At 39.9% G+C, this 22,193-nt stretch overlaps 1 protein-coding gene across 1 annotated transcript in view; it reads right to left on the bottom strand.

Annotated features, from left to right (window-relative positions):
• Nucleotides 1–1,659: 1,659 nt before the first annotated feature.
• Nucleotides 1,660–22,193, bottom strand: part of LOC112117073 (ATP-binding cassette sub-family A member 13) — a 288,528-nt gene continuing 267,994 nt past the window's right edge. The window contains exons 59-62 of the mRNA XM_026654040.1: nt 20,496–20,588; nt 5,205–5,310; nt 3,008–3,145; nt 1,660–1,749 (exon numbers count right to left, since the gene is read on the bottom strand). Coding sequence (XP_026509825.1) covers nt 1,660–1,749; nt 3,008–3,145; nt 5,205–5,310; nt 20,496–20,588 — 427 coding nt within the window. The remainder of the gene's footprint in view (nt 1,750–3,007; nt 3,146–5,204; nt 5,311–20,495; nt 20,589–22,193) is intronic.

Below are 22,193 nucleotides of genomic sequence, written 5' to 3'. Positions count from 1 at the left end.
TTTGACCTTCTTCAACCATAAAGAATTGGGAGAGAGACATTGTTTGCTACTTGCTTCAATTAAATTGGGTCCCGAGAGAGACAGATGAAGAGATTCAAAGAAGAGAAATACAGTTAACAGAATTGCATTCAACCATCAGTCTGAAATAAATCTTATTTACTTTATTTACCCACTACATTAATACAATATTCCACACTTTACTCAGAAAAGTGACATTTAATTAAGTTTTCAGGATTTAACATTTTCAAAAGAGCAAGAATAAGTTTTCAAAGTGGGAACCCTGAGTTCTAAATTCGTTCAAAAGCATCATGGTCCAAAAATACACCTGTCAATGTGAAAATCAAAAACCCTTCTGGGTTGGCTTGAAAAGCCTAAGGCACAAGCATAACACTTTAAAATTACATCCTGCTACAGCATGGCATTAAAGCAGGGACACAGGAACACAGATAGCCTCTGATTTATCTCACTTTATCTCAAAGTGTACAATTTGATTTTCACAGAAATTATATCACAGAAATACCTTTCAACTAAATCACAGTGTTCCAAAATTTCAACAATCAGATAATAGAGCCCAATGAAAGTGATAGCAACTACTGTGCACAGGGTTCCCAGAGAGCTTGTTTATAAAAATAAGCTAAGAGCTTCTCCTCTTCCCCCCGCTCCAAGAAGTTCTAATCTTTCTCTAGCCACAGAATAGCCACAGAAATATGAGGATGGATGAAAGAGGCTGAGATTTTTTCATTAAATGTTAATTTCTGTCTCACATTTACAGGCTGATGACACTATTGAAGGCTGTGACACAGCCCTGTGTGAAGAATCTGAAATTGGGATAAATAGCCTGAAAAGGTTATTGATCAATGCCTGTACACTTATCTCGTTTACTTCCAATATGTCCTTGGCTACAATCCATTTTGACCTTCTCTTAGAACATTAAAAAAATAACATAAAAAAGCTAACAAAATAGATTATTATTAACGATGCTCTAGAATCTCTAAAGAAATAACCTACAGGTGTTAGGGAGAACTCATTGTCAAGTATGATTTATGAAACCTTGTTAAATGTACTTAATATAACTGCACTAATACCCCCTTTGACAAAAGCCCTTATGGAATATAGTGCTTCTTTTATACAATAAAAAAAGGCTAATTTAGCTTGTCATAACACAGAACTGAATTAATGCAGAAGTCAAAGTGCTCTCATTTGAGCTATTAAATACAAATATTATATGATAGCACGGCTGTTCCTAATATCCATTGGGTTTTGCTTCCCTTGTCATGTAATAATTATGACTATTTAATGTGACTGTGATCAAATGAATAGAGAGCCACCTCTCCCCTCCGCCGCCCCCCCAAAAAAACACAACCCCCCCCAACTTCTGAAATGTCACTCTTTATAAGATCAGCCCTTTTACTGTGTTACAGATTTCATTAATTAGGCCAAATGTTTCATTATAAAATTCCAGTTCAGTAAAGTACAGTACATTTTTTGGCTTTTGTGTGTGTATATATATCTAATAACCACTCTGTCTACTAAGAACTGGTAGCTCTGTTTTTTGGTCTATAAATTGCGAACTTCCCCCTCCCTTTCAGTTTGGCAGTAACCAGGTGAAAAGTTTTATTGTCTGTAAAACATATTGCTGGACAGTGACCTGCACTGAGCCTAGACTGGCAGATGGTGGTGATGATTGGTGGCAGATTCTTGTGCAGAAGACGGCGTTTCCTGCTGTTGAGTAGCAAAATTAATAAATACCTGCAAGACACAACATATGAAGGCTTATGGGATAGCAATACATGAGCTAGAACTTTGTCTCCTTTTGGGACTTTTTCAGGCCACTTTTATTAAGATGCTTTCTAAAGCAAAACAGTAAAAGTCCATGTTCAATAAAATAAGTTCAAATTTTATATGGTTATCCACATTCCTTGGGAACACTGGATTTTGCTTGTATTGAATAAATAAATCAATATTTTAAAAAAAATTAGGGAGGGGCCCGATCCTGCTTCCATTGACTTGAATGGCAAAACTCCCATTGACTTCAGTCGTGCAGGATCTACACCCAGATATTTAAAGCTAAAATTTATGTTGAGTAACCTTCTGAACACTGAATTGATGTGGGCAAACCTCCATTTGAATTCCAAATCCCTGTTCTATTCAGTTGGGTCCCCTGGTTGTTTCCTTTTCACCTACATTCACATGAAAGGGTTTTTTGATCACTCGGATATTTGAGGGATGACAGTTCTTCATTCCCATAACAATATTAACATGCAAGCAAAGGAATTCATTCAAGAGTAAGTATATTTGTTATTCAGTAGTCACTATTATCCTGTTTAAAACTTTCACTTATTCAGTTAGGGTGCAAATAAAATACCATGTGACTGAGGTGAGCAATCACTCACCATAAATAATGAAGAACAAATAAGCTTGAGTGAACAGTCGAGGAATAACCCATAGGCTATTTGTTTGCATAAATTGTTCATTGAATAATTAAAGCAGCAGGAGCTGATAGATTAATACAAATCAAAGTCTGTTCATGAATGATTTGCACTTGGAAAAAAGAGCTAATCTCACAGCAAATATTATACATAATTAATGTTCTGACCAGCTCGGCTTCTCAGCATTTTCAGAATATACATGAGAAGTTATATCCCTAGATGCTGTAACACAACACTGGCACCCAGGAATTTCATGATCATCACTATATTATACATGGTGTAAATCCAGGATTTCATAGGCATAAGCAGGGATCCCTTCTATCTGTGCATTTCTAATGTGCCTGTTGCAGTGGTACATAGATTGCAAATGCAAGAAAACTGCATAACATTTGCTTCGAAAGGAAAGATCCCAACCACTTACACTAAAGGAGAAAATGCTTTAGGTATAAGGTTATTGTGTCTTATGACAGCTTAGGGCAGCTCTAAATAAACTATATACTGCAATATTCTACTGCATACATAATTAAAGTGGCACAGCATATTCAGAAAAAGAGAGGCAACACAGAGGAGGAACATACCTGCTCTAAAGTGGTTTCGCTAATGGAATAATGTTTGATTTGCAACAAAACTTTGTGGTTCTCTAAAACTTTGAAGAGCTCTGGTAAGCAGCCCCATCTGTATGGTACACGATACTCCTGCAGATTAAGGCGCTGTTCCTTCAAACAAACATAAATAAATACTAGTGAATATTCTGATAAAATTATATTTATTTTCAACAGACCTGGTTTCAATATGAGCCTCAGCTGAAAAATATGATTTTGTAAGAATATACTAGATTTTGATTGTAACATTGTAAAAGGCACAACGCGGTGTGGTTCAGAAAAGATCTTTCAGTTTCCACAAAGCTATCACAATGGAATTGAAAGATAGCTGGCTGTTTGCGGCTGCAGAGATGTATTTTTCTTATCAATTTTAAAGTTAGAGATGGCTTCAAACCAAACCCATTGATTCAGACACTTTGGGGAATGGGAAACATTTCAGAAACCACACTGAAATCAGCATATCACAGCTTGTATCTACAATGGCCAAACCAAACTCTCAAATCAGAACCCTACTCTGAAACTCAGGGTGCTAGAAACCTATACCCAGACCAAAATTCTACAGCTTGGGACCATCTACTTTTATAGGACACATTTTCAGAGATAGGGTTCTAAATTACACCTACAAAGAATCCATTTTGCATGTGAAAATATATATTTTAATCTTGATATTTATGCCTGAACACATTTTGGGGATGCGACAGATGGCTGTGGTATGTTTGAAAGCGTTACCCTTTTATGATGTGTTCATATCATACAATATATGCAAATCCAGGACACTTTTATGGATACAGGGAACACACCAATTGACTTTTCCTCTGTGACCTTGGAAAACAGAGGTGTTTCAAAGCACTGGACTACAGCCATTTTACTGCAGACATTGGCAAGTTTTGAGAAAATAGAATAAAGTTTACTTTTATTAACTAGTGGGTACCGCATCTATGTTATATAAACACACACAAACCAACTGCTCTAGGGTTACCATTAGAGGCTATTATGAACACAGCTAGGAGCAAAAATGTGTGATTTCTACATCAGCAATATTATATAACCAAATAGCCAAGTGCCCGTGAAAATGAAAATCTCAGTACATCTATGGGCTTGTACACCTCATAAGAGTAAGATATTGCACCTGTTTATCTGAACGGATGGACTAAAGAAAAGAAAGACAAATGAAAGGAGGAGTTAAAATCTCTTGAGAGAAATGTCTAAAAATGTCTAAAATATTATATAAGTGGATCTCTTGGTGGGGATGCCCATTTCCTTGCATTAGTTCAGCCTCAGAAGAATTCTCCTATTTTAATTCTGAGTTCAAAAAAAAGGCAACCTGCTGGGAAAGGAGAACAAAGTTGTAGCAAAACATTTCAGTCAACTATTAAATATATATTTGAGAGTTTTTCTTGTGATGACATGTATACATAGTAATTGCCATCCAACAATCAAGAGTTACCACACAATGATATCTGAAATACTACAGCATTTCCTTATGCTTAAAATAGAAGGCATCTGAGGCATATTAGATGTCACTGTGTGGTAGCTGTGGGGTAAATGTTGACTTCCTAATGCAGTGAGATCACCTGCCTGCCATTTTCTAGGTACTGGATTGATTGGGTGAGGACAAAGAAAAATATGGTGTTGCTGATGTATTAACTCTGAAATTACTTCCATTCATAGAATCATAGAATATCAGGGTTGGAAGGGACCTCAGGAGGTCATCTAGTCCAACCCCCTGCTCAAAGCAAGACCAATCCCCAGACAGATTTTTGCCCACAATCCCTAAATGGCCCCCTCAAGGATTGAACTCACAACCCTAGATTTAGCAGGCCAATGCTCAAACCACTGACTTATCCCTTCCCCCCTTCAGTGGACATAGGATCAGACCCTGTGTGCATATACTGGAAAACTTGACTGTAAATACCAAAAATAAGAAAAGGGAATTGCAGCTCATGAACCAATCACATTTGCTTATGCTGCCAAAATGGCCCTACTCTGCATCTGGGGTTCATCTGCACCATAGTGTGGGTGACAATTTAACAGTTACACATCAATTAAAACGAGTAGACATATTGATCAGGAAAGACTGAGAAACCAGCTAGTTTATTCAAATTTACCTTTTGTTAATGGTCTCAAGAACTTATCCTTGGCAACTGCTATGAATAGAGAATTTCAGCCATACCTTAAACTGTGTTCCTGGAAAATGTAGCTGCAGATAGTCCAAAATAGCACCATGGTTACTTGTTTCTTTGTTAAGCCAAACCTTGACTGAATAGCCATCTCCAAACCTGAAAGCATTGAGCAGAGACAGTTATACATGTTCTTTTCCATAAAGATGAGACAAATGCTCAGCTAAATTGATTGCCACACAATGTTATCAAGTAGCAGCATGGATGCCTATTTTATTACCATCATTGGGATTTTAATATTATATTATCATCAAGCACACTGATAACCACAAAGAATAGACAATGTCATTGATACGCATAGTGCCACAAAACTGTTATTTGTAAAGGAGGACATGTCTTAATGACTACAGCTTTGAACAGTCAGTGGAGGATGGCATTTGTTACCAGAACCAAATACAGAAAAGGAAGAGTAGGAGGTCTATTTTTCCTAGTGGGAGAGAGAAAGTATTTAAACTGTGGGTGATCATAATACATTGCATTTAGTGAAACCTTGCCATGGAGGAGCTCAAATGTTTTACAAACATGGGTATTATCTGTATTTTACAGAAGTAGAAAGTAAGGCATAGAGTTGTTAAGTGATTTGTCAATGTTCATACTACAAATCAGCAACATTTAGGAACACAACCCAAGTCTCCTGATTCCTAGTTTCCTTCTTTAACTACTTGTTAACACTATTAATCTCATGGAATAATGTAGAGAATTTATTTTCCTCTCTCTGGACACATTTCATAATATGTAGATAAGTCAAGATTTGAAAATCTAACTAAAGCATTATTTTTATTAAATATATTCTTTCTAGCATATAGTGCTGACTGCTAATTTTATACATAAAATAGACATATTATAAGTGATGAAAGTCACCTCTATAGCATCATACATTTGCTCATGGTCATTTTCAACTACCGGTGTACGTGTGAGTGCTTTTCCTGCTCTAAAACAAAGTCCACACACCATCTAGATTCAAAATCTCACCCTTCTTTCCTAGGATTTGGCTATAAAATAACACACCACACACAATATAATATCATTCAATATAAACTTTCTCCCCTGCTTTTCTGTTCCTTGGGTTCCTTTCCCAGTATTGTTCAGCTTATACCCTAAATCCTCTCTTACAAGCAAACCACTCCCACCTGCTTCACTTACATCTGGATGAAGTAATAAGTTGTCACCTGTCTAAGTGAGTCAGCTGAATCCACTTTCTCTCATTAAGATCAAGGCTTGTTAACAGAGTTGAGTATTTCAGACAAACTCTGCTATAGCACCATGGCTACAGAGTGCTACATGGAAGGTTTGTTATTCACTGTTGAATTAGGAATCAGAACACTCCTTTCATATGTTGTAAAATTTTAAGTGTTTCTGGAATGTTCATAAAGGGTCTGAAGTATATGGCACATTTATCAAGTGACCAATGCATTTCCAGACTATGTCACCCACTACTGCACAATGCTAGTGGAATTTCTGCGGCTAACAAGAAGTCTAACAAATGGTAGAGAAATAATTAAAAGGCTATATTAGCCAAATGGCTGGCTCTTCTGAGGCCTGGTGGTGGGAAGGATTCCTTAGTTCACAATGTCCCTGCAGAAATAGCCATTTTCCAGTACACAACTTACGACACATACTGAGTTCTTGGATTTAACATATATAGAGCAAATTATCATCATCATCAAAACAGTGGTAGATGGAATGGTATACAGTATACTCCCATTCACCTGAAACCTTATTATCCAATCTTCCACATTATCCAAATCCCTTCCTCACCCCCCAGCATGAGCCATGCTGCAGAGGGTGCATATCTCATGCTAGGGGACAAGGAAGGGATTTGAATAATGTGGAGGTTCAGCTAATAGAGCAGAGTGTGGGGGGGAAGGCCCTGATACGGGGGAGGCCACTCCGCTGCTGAATGGTTCCTGTGGCAGTGCTGAGAGCCCTCTGCAGCCCCACTGTCATGGGAATGAGTGAGCTTGGCCATGACAGCATAGCTGCAGAGGGCTCCTTGTACTGCTGCACCTTGTGTCAGCAGGGATTGGGTGTCACTGGCCCCATAGCATGTGGGGAGCCCTTTGCAGTTCCACTGTCACAGGAATGAGTGAGCAGGGCAGAGCAGAGAAACCTAGCCCAGGCTGCAAGGAGAAGGACAAGCTCTTGTCTGTGGGGCAGGCCTCCCCACTGCTGAATGGCTCCAGCCCTCTTGATTATCCAAAACCCATGTTCCCCATACCAGTCAGATAATCTGGAGTAAACTGTACTGTACATTATACATTTCCTTCTTCAAGTTTATAAAAATAATATGTCTATAGGTACACATTGCACAGATTGAACACGCCCAAAGGTACAAAAAGAAAAGGCCTGCCCATAGATAATCACCCCAAACCCTCAGCTCAACCTCTCCTCAATAGTCTGAGAAAGAAAAGTAGTAAAGATAAGATTCTAAAGCACAAGCCTTGGATTCAGGAGGTGTTTTCCCAGTTTCATCACAGACTGTCTGCATTCCTTTGACCCATTTACTTTATAAAACATGTGGATTATAATAATGGCTGTGAGATTTGCATTGGGCCAGATCCTTAGCTGGTGTAAAGCCATGTACCTGCGACTACCTGACATTTAACACCAGGTGAAGACCTAGCCAATTATTTCAAAAGTTTAGATCCATAGAGCAAAGTATTATTTTCATGTATCTTATTAGACTGAAGAATCTTATTGTAGGAAGGTTTGGTACAGAGACTGCATAGCACAGCTGTGTTGCAGCACCCTAAAATATGAGTGCAATGACTTGTTTAAAAAGATATACACAGCACCCCAACACTGCATATGTTTTGTTTTATTTTTTTCCATTGCATTTGGACCCAAACATTTAAATGGTGTAGGAAAAGGTAACATGCCGTTATTTAGTTTTGTTCAAATGCGACACTACCCAATCTGTGCTGTTGATTTCCAAACATTCTTTGAGTAGCATGAAGTAACACATGAATAACATGATCACAGGAGAGGGATGCAGAACACTGTGGAATCCAGAGCAGTGGCTGGCTGGTTTCCCTTGCAGTGATTTACTAACATATACTAGACTTTTAATTAAATCTTTTAAATGCATAACATCATCCCTGCAGAAATGACAAAGAAAATGCAACAAAGATGGATAGTGTTAACAAGGGTGTTCAATGTAGATGAAAGCCAAGCTAAGGTAACCTTTTACTAGAGATCATTGATTCTGATCAGTCTTCTGGTGTCTGTATACAGAGGTCCTGTGGAATTACAGTCAGAAAAATGCTGTTTTATGGAGATGTTCAGCAGTCTTATAAAATGAAAATGTTGCATGCAGTGAAGTTTCCAATTAAAATAAATAAAAATTCTGATTAGCACAGACAGCAATCTCTGTGGCTTAATGTAATTCTTAATCCTGAATGGCATAAATACCAACCTGGGTACAAATAAAAAGCTTTCAAAAATGGGAAATGTTTCTGACTAGTCAAATTATGCATCTCCTATATCTTGAATTCATATTTTATTTTACTGCAGAAGTTTCTGTACAGGGTAACACTAATCATCCACATCATCTCCCCTCTTTCTGTAATCATCCAGCAGGTTGCTTTCTGTAGCCAACTGAGGCAATGGAAATTGAATTGACCATTTTTTCCTCTAAATGTTTTCCTCTCTGACCCAACTAATAAAATTAATGCAGAAACCCAAAGTGGAATTACTCAGACCACCACATTCTGATTTGATTAGCAGTGCTAGGATCAAACCTTTAGTACCCAACAGTTCAAAACCTGAGGAGGAAAACATAATCATTAAAGCAGTGTCAGTTGAACCAGTGCACCTGTTCAGCAGCCATCTGTTGCCCTATCTTTGGCGCTGCTCAGCAAAGGTGTTTTCCATTGCTATAAGCACATCAATTTAATGCTGCCTTCATTTGTTTTTAATCTCGCTCTTTTCCAACCAGGCTATTTGTTCAATTTGGACTCTGACCAAACCCAATGGAACTGCTCATGGAAGTAAAGTTACTCATTGAGTGTCTGCATGATTGGACCCTTATGTTGTAAATACCAACTATATTATGGAGCTGGTTCCCTGCCCTGCTCTGTTCCCTTTGTGCCACACAGGCAGTGTAAAGGGAATGGAGGCTGTCTCCTCTAACCGAGGATTCTCCAGTGGGTGCAAAGCCATTAAAACCATCTCTTACGCCACCTTCTCAAAAGCCCAGTGCAGGGGCCTGGAGCGAGTAGAAGTAAAGTGGCTGGATACCAACATCTTCCTGCTACACTCAGTAGGCAGATGTGCTAGCTGATAGTGGTCACCAACTTACAGAAGTTTGTAGGTGCTCCTGTAACCTGCACCAAGAATTGGCAGAGTATCAGAAAGCTACAGCAAGGAGCTCCCTGAATTCCCATGCCACCCCTCCCATCAAGTTTGCTAAATGTAATTTCAGTGAAGCAGAGAATCTGGGCCTGTATCTTAATTCCTGATGACTAGCCAGAGCAGCTAATCAACTAGATATATCTCACTATTCAAAAGACACATTTCCCTTATGTTGTTCTTTCTAGTTCTGTTGTCTCTGCCTGGAAATACGCATCATTAAATTAGCACTGTCTGAAAATTTGCTTGTGAAAAAATAATGTGCACATTTTATCTTTTAGTATAAAACTAGCTTGATTGATCTCTTCTGTTACTTCATATAATATCAACAGATTACTCAAAGAATGACATTATATCAGGCAATAAAATCAAAGCATTATTGGAATTTAATGTCTAGAAGGTAGAGCATAAGCCACATCCTTCAGAACGTCGGCCATTCTTCAAGGATATGAAACAACTCACCATGGGAATGCTTAGCTATTTACTTCACTTCACTTTCCTTTCCATACACTGGATGCAATTTTTTCTTCCCTGAAATGAATAGTCATCATGGGTGCAAATTGGCCCACTGACTTCAATTATCACTACTCACATAAACAAAGGATTAGGCCCTCTATGTGACTCTTCACAGAATGCACAGTAAACCTGTGGAACTCATTGCCAAGGGATGTTGAAGGCAAAAAGTATAACTGGGTTCAAAAATAACTAGATAATTTCATGGAGGAAAGGTCCATCACTGACTATTAGCCAGGATGCTCAGGGACAAAACCCCGTACGCGGTGTTCCTAAACCTTTGACTGCCTGAAGCTGCGACTGGATGACAGGGGGTGGATCACTGAATAATTGCTGTGTTCTGTTCATTCCCTCTGAGGCATCTGGCATTGGCCACTGCCAGATGACAGGATACAGGGCTAGAGGGATCATTGCTCTGGCCCAGCATGGCTGTTCTTATGTAATAAAATTTACTAACAAATACAAATGTATTAGAAAAGAGGGGAAAATGGAGTTAAATTTATCTATTAAAAATTAAAACTGATCTGATGAAACCTCTGCTTTCTTTAAAAAAATCTTGCTAATAAATTCAAAATTGGTACCAACTGCTACATGCCATTTCCTTATATGTTTATTCAAAGTGGAACAACCTCAGTGTTGCTGAACAAATACACAATCATGAGTAGATTATATAACATTTTTTAAAAAACATATACAATTTCCTTCTCATAAGCTATTCATCAATTATTTTTCTTTGTAATTCTGTTTTCTTAAGTAACAACAGGAATGTAAAAACAGACAGATTGACACATAATACATAGATATGGGCCATATATTGTGTATTGGACATATATTTCATAAGACATGCCCACGTATACACACTCAGAGCCCAGATTTTTCAAAACCTAGCCTCATAAATCCTTATTTAGGTCCCTAAGTGGCATGGTTTTTTAAAATGCTTGACTCCCATCATCTCCCACCACAGCCAACAGGAGATGATGAGCACTTGACACTTATGGGCTTAAGATCCTAAATGCAGGCACCTATTTTTAAAATCTTGATTATTTTATATACACAGTATACTCTTAATTATCCAAATAGCAGGGTGGGCATGGATCTTATTCCGATTATTGGGATTTCAGATAATCAAGATGGCAGAAGCCATTCAGTAGAGGGATGGCCTCCCCTGATGCTGGGGGCTCGTCCCCCTCTTCTTTCTCCTCCTTGCAGTCCTGGCTGGGGGTCTCTGCCTTGCCCTGCTCACTCACTCCCATGAGAGCAGGGCTGCAGAGGGCTCCCTGTGCTGCTGCATGGCTGGTGACACCCAATCCTTGCAGGGTAAGGTAAAGGGCAGAGCAGAGACTCCAGACCAGGACTCTGCATGGGGAACGATGAAGGGATTTGGATAACGCGGAGGTTTGGATAATAGGGTTTTAGATAAAGGGACGCATACTGTATATCAAAATCTCGATAACTATATTCACATACACATGTATACATACATTGTGTGTGTGTGTGCGCACACGTGCACATGCATGTGTGTGTACGTACACCCACACCCATCACCTGGGCTTGATTCACCACTGAGATACTCTGGTCTTCCACTGGTGGAGTAATGAAATGGTGGTTCAGACTCTATATATTACAGACCGGGCTAGAGGCACGACCTGCTGAGGTTGCCTGATACAGCTCAGTATAAGATCTTGTTTTGGGGAAATTTCAGCTAAAATGGCTAATGTCAAGAATAAGGCTAACCCAAAAGATGTTGTTTTACTCAGGTTGAGAGAGTCTGGCAACCTTTTCTAGAAACGCTGGAAAAGTTCTAGTGCCTCAGCTTTGTAGCAGGGACTTGAAATTTGTCAGGAGGTGTCCTTTGTGTCTGGGTGTACTTTTTGCTCTCCCCATGAAGATCGACCCAATCTGTCCCAGTTATAAGCCTATGAAAAACTGCAGTGTGCATATACTCAGTAGAAACTTAGATGTTAGCAATTAAATACCCCAAAGAGTCTGTCCGTGTTGGACATTTTCCAGCCCTGAGCTGAGCAGAACATTCGCTGTGATTGCAAATTTGTGCTGCCATGGGCTATGCAGGTCTGGTCACCTGAACAGGAGTCTCACTCCTGTGGCCTCAAGCAGTGTGGAGGAGGAAGCTGCCCGATTTGAATGCAGAAGGTACAAGAGTAGATTGGGAGAAGGAACTTGCAGGTGTGGAGACAGGACTGGAGGATGGCAGAGGGAAATTGGGAGTGGCTGGGGAAGGAGACTGGACTGGGACCTGGGGAGCAAAATAGGTGGAGGGATGACTGGAAGCCAGTAGGTCAGGGAAGACTGTTTGGATGAGGAGGCAGGGGCAGATTGGGATATGAGACCCAGTGGGGCAGTGGACTGAAGTGAGGGAAACAGATATGAAGAGGAGCCACAGTGAGGGGGGAGTACAGGTAATCTTGGAAGAAGGAGCTAGGCAAGGGAAGCACAAATTAGATAAGGAGCTTTTGGAAGCAAGAGGGAATGGGAATATGGGCTGGGGGACATGACTGAGGGTAGAATGAGACCGATCAGATGAGAAGAGGGGACTGTGATTGTTTGGGTAAGTGTTGTCTGGAGGAATCTGATTAGGACTTGTCTGGGCAAGAAGACCAGGGCTAAGACAAGAAGCCTGAGGAGTGGAAGTTGGAACTGGAGAGGGAAGGAGAATGGGACTGGGATGAGGATTCAGGGGCAGGGAAGAGCTAGAACTGGGACAGGGACAGATTATATCAGATGGAAAAGAGGTCATGGGTGGGGAGAATGAATACAAGAGTCTGTGCCCACTAGAGCACAGAACCTGGAATGGAAACCAAGATTCCTGAGCTTCATGATTCCTCAGCTGTCAGCAAATGTCTATGACACCCACTGGCAAAGTGTCCCATCCCCTCTAGTGCTACATAGTCTACACAGAGGATGGCAGCCTACCACTGCTATCAATTATTTCATTAGCTCACATGGTAGTAGTCTGTACAGTGGATTTAAAGGTTCCAAACCTACTGATGACCTAATGTGGATATCAATCTGATGGCAGATGATGGAATTTCTGTTTTCTTCAGTTTAAGTTTTTTTTTTAAAAAACTTAAACCTAGGTTATTACACACGAAAAATATTAAAACAACATAATTAAGGTTGGAAGGCCAAGCACACCACAGTCAGGGAATGTCAGAAAGAAGAGTGCCTATGCAACCTTAATAGGGCCCTCTCTGCAAATGCATTATGCTAAAGTCTTTAACAGGACCTGTGCCTCATTCAGTGCTCAGGCAACGTTCGTTCTGGCATTTCCTAACTTTCTTGTGCTTGAGTTTGCAACTTAATCATGTTCTTTTAATGTAAAGTTTGGTGTTTAATATGTATAAATATAAATAGATAGGGCTCATTCCCAGACTTTTAATGTTTGGGAATTTTTAAAGATATATAATATTTGTAATGAAAATGGACCTTTTCAGGGTGTGCTAGCTGGACTCACAGAAAGCTGCTTTCAACCTTAACTCTTAATTGGGAATATATTGAGATAAATATATTATACATATATGCCTACACACTCAGTGACAACAACAGGTTTGTCAAATGCAAAAATATTTTGATTGTTCAAGATAATAGGTATAAAAATGGCATTATTGCATGACATTAACTGCATGTTTTATGACTTCTAATAAACACATTGTGACTTTATTACTTAATAAATACCAGGATCCTCCAGTATTGTAACTGTTTCTACTCAGCACTGGAATATTCATGAGATTTTTAAATTCAAACCTCTCCTTTCACTCTAAGAAATCCACAAGTGTATTAGAAAGAAAGATGAAAATTTTCCTCATCAACCTAATTTTTTAAATGGTAAAGTGTAACTAGTTTGGTAACACATTTTCACTCCAGCTCTGCCATAACAAATGGATTAGTTGTTTGGTAATTTAATCAGCTTGCTTGCCGATATTATTTGTGCACAGACTTGATGTGCACCCAGCACTTGAAAAATGGGTATGGGTATTTCACTATGAGAAATCTGTCCAGATGGACCCAGAATGAAGGAAGATATTCAAAATATTGTTCCTAGGGGATTGGCCAGCTGTATCGAACATAAAAATGCTTCTGTGCAATTTTTTGAAAAACATAAAATATAATGGGGGATGCTGGGGAGAGCGCAGAAATGTAATCCATTCACAATTTAGAGTAATTGACTTATTTGGCAGGAGTCAACTGAAATTAGGTTTTAGCAGCCACATCTACTAAAGCATGTAGTTCCTGCAAGCCATATCTGGAACTAAGTTTCTAGCTCACCTCTAAGCTCACTCTTTCCAAGTAACAATGCCTTTTTGGCATTATTCAGAAATTTACCAGAAGCAATAAGACTATATTTATCTACGTTGACAAAGATTTAAAATATCTCAAAATGCTTCCCACTACTAAAGTTATTGTCCAGTTCCTCTAAAGCAGGAATCGGCAACCTTTGGCATGTGGCCCATCAGGGAAATCCGCTGGCGGGCCTGGACGGTTTGTTTACCTGCCGCGCCGCAGTTTCGGCAGATCGCAGCTCCCACTGGCCGCGGTTCACCGTTCCAGGCCAATGGGGGCTGCTGGAAGCGGCGTGGGCCGAGGGATGTGCTGGCTGCCACTTCCCGCAGCCCCCATTGGCCTGGAACGGCAAACTGCGGCCAGTGGGAGCTGCAATCGGCCGAACCTGTGGCGCTGCAGGTAAACAAACCATCCAGGCCCGCCAGCGGATTTCCCTGATGGGCCGCGCACCAAAGGTTGCCAATTCCTGCTTTAGAGGAACTGGACAATAACTTTAGTAATGGGAAGCATTTTGAGATATTTTAAACCTTTGTCAACGTAGATAAATATAGTCTTACAAATGGCCCCAAATCTGAATAGGAGATGGACTACCTGCAAGTGTAACTTGGACCCTGGATGAACAGTGTACATATCGGTTGAGAATAGGTAAGAAGGAAAACAGGAAGGGAGAATAGGGAAAACAGAAAAACAGCAGTAGAAATTATTCAAGTCTAGAATCTCTTCTCAGTATGGAGTTTGAGTTGCTATATTTATGTATGGGTAAAACCTCAAGACATAATAATACTGTCTCAAGTAAACTAAAAATATGTCTCCTAATGGGTTCTACTATGATATAGCATTGCCTCATTTTAGTGTGTTAAAATAAAGTTCCAAGAAAGTGTTATAAAATTATGCTAGTCACCAAAATGTAAGGCTTTTAATTTGAAATGAACCAATGACAAAGGTTTGGTTCAGATGCTGACACAATATTCAGTCAGATTTATTTGTTTCACTCAACTGTCAGTTCGACCACTATATTCCCAAGTGATTTGGGAATATTTACTCTATATAATTTCTAGAAAGATTAACACGGTGTGACAGACCCAGACCAGTGGGGTACAGGAGTCTGGTAGAGGGCAAATATACTGGTCACTGGATGAGTAGTTTTCTGTTCCCTGAGTGACCAGAGCAGGGGCTGCACTAGAGTAATCAGGAACCTGCTAGAACCAGTTAAGGCAGGCAGGCTAATTAGGACACCTGGAGCCAATTAAGAAGAAGCTGCTAGAATCAATTAAGGCAGGCTAATCAGGGCACCTGGGCTTTAAAAATGAGCTCACTTCAGTTTGTGGTGTGAGTGTGAGGAGCTGGGAGTGAGAGGGTGTGCTGCTGGAGGACTGAGGAGCACAAGCGTTATCAGACACCAGGAGGAAGGTCCTGTGGTGAGACTAAGGAAGGTGTTTGGAGGAGGCCATGGGGAAGTAGCCCAGGGAGTTGTAGCTGTCATGCAGCTGTTACAGGAGGCACTATAGACAGCTGCAGTCCACAGGGCCCTGGGCTGGAACTCGGAGTAGAGGGTGGGCCCGGGTTCCCCCCAAACCTCCCAATTGACCTGACTGTGGGTTCTTCCAGAGGGGAAGGTCTCTGGGCAGTTCCCCAACCCACACGGTGAATCTCTGAGGCAAGAAAATCCACCAATAAGTGCAGAACCCACCAAGATAGAGGAGGAACTTTGTCACAACGGGTAAAGAATTGGTTAAAAACAAATTGTAAATATAAAAATATGCATAGCATCAGTACAACCAACATAAAATACTTCTGCTAATGTTAAATGACACACAAATTAAATTAAATGTTAATGAAAGCCTAATGAAATCAAAGGCTCTTAAGCAAAGTAAGCAGTCATGGGATAAGAGGGAAGGTTCTCTCATGGATCAGTAACTGATAGAAAAGATAGAAAACAAAGGGTAGGAAAAATGGTCAGTTTTCCCAGTGGAGACAGGTAAATAGCAGGGTGCCCAAAGGATCTGTACTGGGACCATCACTGTTCAACATATTCATAAATGATCTGGAAAAAGGGGTAAACAGTGAGGTGGCAAAATTTGCAGATGATACAAAATTACTCAAGATAGTTAAGTCCAAAGCAGACTGCGAAGAGTTAAAAAGCAATCTCACAAAACTGGTGACTGGGTAACAAAATGGAATTCAAGATGAAATTCAGTGTTGATAAATGCAAAGTAATGCACACAGGAAAACCTATTCCCAACTATACATATAAAATGGGGTCTTAATTAGCTGTTACCACTCAAGAAAGAGATCTTGGAGTCATTGTGAATAGTTCTTTGAAAACATTTGCTCAAAGTGCAACTGCAGTCAAAAAGCTGACAGATGTTAGGAACCATTAGGAAAAGAATAGTTAAGGCAGAAAATATCATCATGCCACTGTATAAATCCATGGTACTCCCACACCTTGAATATTGCATGCAGTTCAGGTTGCCCCACTCAGAAAAGATACATTAGAATTAGAAAAGGTGCAGAGAAAGACAACAAAAATATTAGGAGTATGGAAGAGCTTCTATATGAGGAGATATTTGAAAGACTGGGATTGTTCATATTAGAAAAGAGACAAGGCGGGATATGATAGATGTCTATAAAATCATGAACTGTGTGGAGAAAGTGAATAAGGAAGTGTTATTCATCTGTTCACATAACACAAGAACCAGGGGTCATCAATGAAATTAATAGGCAGCAGGTTTAAAACAAACATAAGGAAGTATTTCTTCACACAATGCACAGTTGACCTGTGGAACTCATTGCCAGGATGCGTTGTGAAGGCCAAAAGTATAACTGGGTTCAAAAAAGTATTAGATAAATTCATGGAGGATAAGTCCATCACAGGATATTAGCCAAGATAGTCAGGGACGTAACCCTATGTTCTAGGTGCCCCTAAGCCTCTGGCTATCAGAAGCTGGGACTCGATGACAGGGGATGGCTCACTCAGTATGTTGACCTCTTCCGTTCATTCCCTCTTAAGCATCTGGCACTGTCCACTGCCAAAAGACAGGATAAGGGGCTGGATGGACCATGGGTCTGACCCACTATGGCCATTTTTATGTTCTAACATACAATTAATATGGTTTACATGAATTTCCTTTCAGCAGAATTCTCGCTTTAAAATAAACTATAAATAAAAAAAAGTGTCACCTGTTTAACCAACACACACAAAAATCATTCTTAATTTACAATGTATGTGGTTTACATGCATTTCCTTTCAGCATAATCAATCACCAAGCAAATCAATTAATATTATGACTAAGCACAATACACACTCTACCACTCAAATAGAGTGGGATTCCTCACCTCTGCTACAAACATGTTTTCACTTCCAGGATACAACCACACACAATGCACTTATCAAATTCCTCAAAGTCACACTCAAGCATACAATCTTTACTCCAGTCTCAGTGTGATAAGTACAACAGCCTTTTCAAGTTAAGGCATAATCTATCAATAATATACATTAATCATGCGGAAGTCAGAGTTAAGGTTGTGCATTTCAGTTGAAAGTGGAAGGGGAATTTTGTTGTAGACAGGAGAAAGTCTGCAATTGCCTTTTGGCAGTAGAACAGGTTAAATCAAGTTCATCTAGATGTTAAAGTTGCCTTAAGTGATTGCACTGAGATTTATTGACTCTCTTCACATCAAGTCACTTTACTTGAAAATTAACTGTGTGTGTGTGTGTGTGTGTGTGTAAAAGGGGTGGGGTTACTTTTATTCTTTTTGTTTCTGTTTGTACAAAGTGTTACAGTGCTGATGGATACTGTGTTGGCAGGGTATAAAAGAAACAGAGACACTAAAGGGTGTTGAGTAAGTGGGCATGGGGATGTGGGTAGGCTTCAAGGCAGCAGGAATTGGTGAGTGAAGCAGGCAGTAGGTAGCATGGGTGGTTGGTAAGGGTAGTAGATTGAGGAGGGAAGCAGTGTTTGGCAGCTGGGCATTTAGGATGCCAGGAAAACAGGAGGTGCAGAATATAAATTGTATTGCATTTCGAGTTGTAAGGTTTCAGTGGGATTAGTAAGGCTGAAAGGGGGCAGAGGAGGAGGCTGGGAAGAGGAGGGAGTAATGAATGAACTATAAGAGAAGCCGGGGGAGGTAAGGAGGGTTCCAGAGGTTGGCTGTGAATATCCGATGTGGGTGAGCATAGCAGTGGTGTTGAGCAGGGAGTAAGAAAAAACTGCAACAGCTAAATTTCAACACAGAATGGTCTGAATTGATTTCTCTGGGAAAGTTAGTAACTATTTTTTCCACCAAAATGTAATAGTCCTCTGGAGAGTAATTGTGATATATATTTGGAAACTAAACTCAATCCATCAGTGAGCTGTGAAATAGAGAGGAGCTTCACTCCAGCACTCCATATCTGGTCTGTGGGAACCTGGGATATTAGCGAGGTGACCACGCTGCGGAATAAAGAAACCTGGAATCAGGAGCTGGCTGGGGATGTTTGTATGGAGCGGAGCTGCGAAAAGAAAGCTGCAGTGAATGGAAGTTCATGGAGGATACTGAAATTCTCATTGGCTTCCCTTTGGGTATATCCCAAGTGTTAAGATGGAGAAAGGGAACGTCTATTGCATTTAATTTTTACTTTGCCCAACATGTCATTTTACTAGATGCTTGTGTGTGAGGCTCTAAGTTAATGGTGACGGAGGTGGCTTAGCTACAGGAAGCTAAAGACAAAAGTGAGACTGTTGGAGCCAATTTTCAGAACTGGATGATATTAATTGATTCCTCTGGAAAAGTTAGTGACTTTCTTTCCCCCCCCCCAAAAAAAGAAGGGGGGGGGTAGAAAAATCATTAGATCTCTGGACAATAAGTGTGGTAAATTTGGAGACTAAATTAAATCACTGAACTGTGAGCTAAAGAGATTTTAAGTAAAAATCTCAGTGCAGCTTTAACTACGGGCTCACTACAGATGCCTCAATGATATTGATAACCAGTGCACATATCACAAAATCCCACATGCATGCCATTAAGATTCAATTATTGAAAGAACTGACATGGCAAATAGAAGGAATGCAAATCTGCTGATAATGTAAAATATGCCCGGTGTGCTGTTTTTCCACTTAAAAATAATTAATTTTACAAGAATAATGACTATGAATTTGTGTCAGACACTCTCTCTTTTGAGAATATGTTCTGCTGGAATCCTGTTTTGGAGAAACTGAAAGCAGCTGTTGATTTGTGAGTGTCCTGAATTCATTAGGATTGGGAGGAACTTCCGGTGTGTCACCTAGTTTATTCCCCTGCCTAGTTCTCATTGCCCCCAATTACCTGATAGATGCATATCTATTTTAGAATGGATATCTCCAGGGATTGTGATCCCAAAAATTCCCTTTAGAGCTTGTTGTTATTATTAAATGTGCTTACAGTTATAATGCCAGATGCTCAGCTGGTGTAAATTAGCATAGCCTCAGTGACTCCAATGGAGTTATGTTGATTTACTCCAGTTGAGAAACTGACCCAAAGTTTATTCTAACATTTAATCTAAGTTTTAAAAGCTGAAGTTTAACTCACTACTTCTTGCCCTGTTTTCCTGTTGCTAATGCGCATCTGTCCTCTTTATAACATACCCACTTACATAGATTATGTTTGACTTCACAGCACAGACAAAGCAGAATTGAGTGTGCTCAGTCCATGAAAAGGAAAGAGAGGAACATTATTATTTATAAATAGAGAGCCTGATTCTGAGGACATACAATTACCACTGAAGCTAATTTGAGCGGCCAGAAAGCATTTCTTTAGTGGCAACTGTTCTGGTACATGCTTATTTCTATGAGCAGAGAGGCATGTGATCAACATAAAGCTTTTTTTATGAATCCAGCAAAATGTCAAATTGCACGCAATCCATTTCTCATGTAGGAATTTGATTTAGATACAGTTTTTTGTCTTTCAAATACCAGTGCAGATTATAGAGTAATGTCATACATCCATTTAGTTTGCTAAGGCTTCTCTTTTAACTTCAGTAATAGCAGGTAAGGGGAAATTGTTCTGCAGTTATAAGTATTTATACCCTATTGGCACTCTTGAAATGTTTAGCTAAATCTCTGCCTGAATTTAGCAGCAGTAGGTTAGATGTCAACACATAATACCTGTTTTTAATATGCTGGGGAGAACCAAGACACCTGAAACCTCCATCGACCATAATAGCAAGACGAGTGCAGAGGGCTTCACACTCTTCCATACTAGAGGAAAAATGGTGAAAAGAACAATAATTAGGAAAGATGAAAGTTATTTATGACAAACTTTAATTAAAATTTGAAGAAGTCTGGATGGCAGAGAAGATGGGATACAGAACCTTTCACTTCTAGGTCAATGGTTCAAATGCATCACTAATCAGTAGAGACCAAAAATTATTACCATATGACAGCTGGTGGAGTCCTATAAAAATGAATTCATGTTTTCAGTCTGTTTCTAAGTGGATAATTTTGGCCATGTTACAAAAGCCATAGTACTACAGGCACTAATTAACTACCTTATTTGCACTCTCAGCAGAGATGCTAAGGACTGGGCTATCAGCTCAATATTCTCTAACATGCGTAGTGGAGGTCACTCCAAATTAGGGTTGGAATGTTTGGCAGGGAAGCGTGGTAAAACTACACTGCTTCTTTTGCATCGTGTTAGTCCTTGTGAAGTGAAATACTACTTAGTATTATTATGGGCGACAGAGTAATGACCACAAAATGACCCAAACAAAAATGTATTTAGGATATAGCACCAAAGTTCTAAAAGATGCACCATGCTGTATTTTAATGCTTCAAATAATAATGAATTACCGGGACTTACAAATATTAGAGCAAATGCGCTACCCTCATATGGAATTGAATAATTCTTGCAGAGCATAGAGAAATTAAGTAAGCCCTGGCAACAGTAATAAATTTCACATAATAGCCCACTACAATGGTATATTTCCAAAACCAACATCCAATGGGCATGTGTGACAGAGTCTGATTTTTCAGTGGAGCCTCAACCAATATTCCATTTGTGCAGGCATAATTCTGCACTTGAGAATAAAGGTGGCTGCAATTCACCATTGACACACAGACTCATGAGTGAGATGCCTGGTAACATGTGTGTGTGTGTGCGTGCACAGATAGTTCGATATACCTGCAGTTCACTGTGGCCCTGACTTTACATCGCCATGTAGGGTAGGGGAGCAAGGAATCAGTCCCTACCGTTGTTTGGCCCACCTATGGGAAGACCAGAATTACAGCCATTGCACTTGGGAAAGCACTGTTGAGGTACTCCTGTGAGAGCAGCTCATTCAAAAGGGGGCACTGAGTCAGGGACAGATAGGGATTAGGTAGACCATAGCTCTGCCCCTGTTACATGTGGGGAGTATGTTACAGCCCTTAAACGTGGTTTGTAGATAGCTCTCCCCACAGCACAAACAGGTAGCTAGCTCCAAGAGGCATTCGCTTTGAGGTACAATGCCTCCCAATGCTACCTCTGGGGCGATGCCAACTGACACTGCCCCTAGATGGGATAGTGGTTAAATACCACAATCCAGCCCTATGGGAATAATTAATACAACCTCCAAGAACAGAGGTACTCTCCAAAATTTAAGCCAATTAACTTCAGAGACTAAATTTTAAGAGGGTCCCTTAAAAAGGACCCATATATTTTATATGTATACTTGTTGATGCACAAAAAACTGCATTTACAAACACAAATGCATTTCCCATTTAAGAGGTCCTTTGAAAATCTGGCCTCCAATATCAAATCTTGCCCACATGCAACCGGTCACAGCAATGTGCTATTAATTAGAATTGGAATCCATGTACACTACC

Source organism: Terrapene carolina, unplaced genomic scaffold (assembly GCF_002925995.2).
Source record: "Terrapene carolina triunguis isolate 2854851 unplaced genomic scaffold, T_m_triunguis-2.0 Scaffold179, whole genome shotgun sequence".
NCBI lineage: Eukaryota > Metazoa > Chordata > Testudines > Emydidae > Terrapene > Terrapene triunguis.
This window is presented reverse-complemented; position numbering and strand designations above follow the sequence as displayed.